The sequence below is a fragment of the Babylonia areolata genome, chromosome 23 (assembly GCF_041734735.1).
Source record: "Babylonia areolata isolate BAREFJ2019XMU chromosome 23, ASM4173473v1, whole genome shotgun sequence".
Taxonomy (NCBI): Eukaryota; Metazoa; Mollusca; class Gastropoda; order Neogastropoda; family Buccinidae; genus Babylonia; species Babylonia areolata.
Window position 1 is genome coordinate 31859936 of NC_134898.1, and position 2500 is coordinate 31862435.

Below are 2500 nucleotides of genomic sequence, written 5' to 3' on the forward strand. Positions count from 1 at the left end.
AAAATCATATTGTAAGAGAAGTGAGATACGGAAAGAAGTGAAAAACAAAACATAAATAAAAACTCATTCAGGTGTTCATTCAATAAGTTTATGTAATGATGGTTTGGATTTTATTCTTGCTGTCCTGCAGACAAGACACTGTGTTTTAATTTCTTTTCTTCTTTAATAATCCACCGATGCTATGAAACAAAGCAAGACCAGCGTTGTAAAGGTGAAACATGTCATTGGTCTAAAACCATTATCACTTCATCGCGTTTACATTTCTTCGCAAACCAAGACTAATCTCATAATTAAAATTCGAATTATTTTAAAAGTGAAAATAAAAAAGAGGCGACTGAATTGATATTGCAATTACCTTAAGGTAAAAAAAAAATGAAAGCAAAGAAAATCAATAATAAAGCAGTGGATAGATGAATAATTACAAAATAGTAAACATAAAAGAACAAGTAATGAATGAATAACAAATTTTAACTCAGCGAAAAGAAATGTCAAAACAAAAATAAACCTCCAGTCAGATAATTTCCTGAACATAATAACCCCAAAAGACCGTAAGCATGGTCTTGCCCGCCGTGGGTTGGACACGTGCCTTCTTCCGAGGTGGCGAGTCAAAATGCTTCCATTGCTGCGACTGGGCTCTAGATCATAGTGATGAACCCATGTCACCCCCCTCCCCCCGTCACACACATAGACCACCCACCACACACGCACACTGCTCCCCCGACACCCCAAGCCCCTATACACACGAACACCCACCCACCTGCCATTTCCTCCACAGAGGGCCGCGCTGCAGTCAGACATGTCCTGTGTCAGTTTTTTCACGAAGGGGCCCAGCACGGTTCGCAGGTGGTTCTGCAGTCTCTGGCACTGGGTGCGAGCCTGCTTGTAGTACGAGGAGCTTCCCCACAGCACTATTCCTGAGGCCCCCATGTCTGCCGGGAGTCTCACAGTGACGTTCAGGTGGCTCTGTGTTGTCACAACTCGGTCGTTGGTGAGGGTGATTGGGTGGGGATGGGGGAGGGTTGTGTGTGTGTTGTGTAGTGTGTGTGTGTGTGTGTGTGTGTGTGTGTGTGTGTGTGTGTGTGTGTGTGTGTGTGTGTGTGTGTGTGTGTGTGTGTGTGTGTGTGTGTGAAAAAGAGAGATAAAACAAAAGAATCAGAAGGTTGACAGCCCTTAAACCGTGTTCCGTTTGACCTTTTTTTCTTTTCTTTTTTTTTCGCATACGGGTTTTCTGTCTGTAGTGTTGGGAATGTTCTGTTCTTCAAGAATAATTACCACACTGCGCGGGCTCAGATACTGATGGTGATTTTACATAACCTCTTTAGCCTAAGTGAAAACAAACCATCAATCGAAAATCCGTCAGCAATATACACGATAATTACACATCTACCATTCTGCAGAAATGTTAGTTATCAGAAAGTAATGGATAACTGGAATATTTCGGTACACGTGAACATGCAACTGATGCACATGAGCGTGCTTTATGTTAAGTGAAATTGGGGACTTTTTTCCATTCTCAACTGTCATAGTGAACTATACATGAGAGAGATCGCTCGCGCATGTGATTGTTGTGTGTGTGTGTGTGGGGGGGGGGGGGGGGGGGGGATTGCGTGCGTGCGTGTGTGTGTGTGTGTGTGTGTGTGTGTGCGCGCGGGCGCGTGTGTGTGAATGCCTGGGCATTTTGATGTAGCTGGTCTATGTATGAAATTTTGAATGCCGTATTGGGCCTATATAATTTACACACTACTATTACAAACATATTTTATTGTGTAATTCACATACACTTCATAAAAAGAATATAATGTTGTAATGATTATTTACTGTTAAAAACAAAAATGCCCTTACAAGTGTTTCATGCCTATTGATTGTGACTAATCCGAACAGGAGGAAGGCAGTAGAATGGTTAAGACGTTTATTTGCCAATATCGAGTCCATGAAGATCTAGGTTCGAATGCCGCACTCGCCCCTTCTCCCATGTTTGACTGGAAAATCAGACTGAGCGTCTAGTCATTCGGATGAGACGATAAATCGAGGTCCCGTGTACAGTACGCACGTGGCGCACTGAAAAGAACCCATGGCAGTGAGAGTGCTGTCCTTTGGCTTTTTAATTTTTTTTATATTTTTTATTTATTTATTTATTTTTAAGTCAAATATATACAAATATATATGCATGCACTCCAAGGCAAGACTAAGCGCGCTGGGTTATGCTGTTGGCCAGGCATCTGCGTAGCAGTTGTAGGTATTTGTAATAATTGTCCGAACGAAGTGACGCCTTATTGAGAAAGTGAAATAAACCCAACACACAATGTTGACTGTGGACTAAAAACCCAGCACACATTGGTTTTTACCTCGTTGAAGAAGATGTTGTTACCCTGCTGAAGGTTGCTGTAGGCGTAGATGGCAGTGTTGGGGGGAGAGAAGGTATTCTGGATCCTCACTGCCTCACCCATTGCCTTCTGCACTCTCTGTATTTTAGAAGACGTGGGCTGGTTGGGATTGGTCA

General features: G+C 42.6%; 1 protein-coding gene across 1 annotated transcript in view; it reads right to left on the reverse strand.

Annotated features, from left to right (window-relative positions):
- LOC143297642 (hyaluronidase conohyal-P1-like) overlaps positions 1 to 2500 on the reverse strand; it is a 14311-nt gene that overhangs the window by 5140 nt on the left and 6671 nt on the right. The window contains exons 4-5 of the mRNA XM_076610060.1: positions 2346 to 2500; positions 754 to 963 (exon numbers count right to left, since the gene is read on the reverse strand). The exon at positions 2346 to 2500 is cut by the window's right edge and continues 50 nt beyond it. Coding sequence (XP_076466175.1) covers positions 754 to 963; positions 2346 to 2500 — 365 coding nt within the window. The remainder of the gene's footprint in view (positions 1 to 753; positions 964 to 2345) is intronic.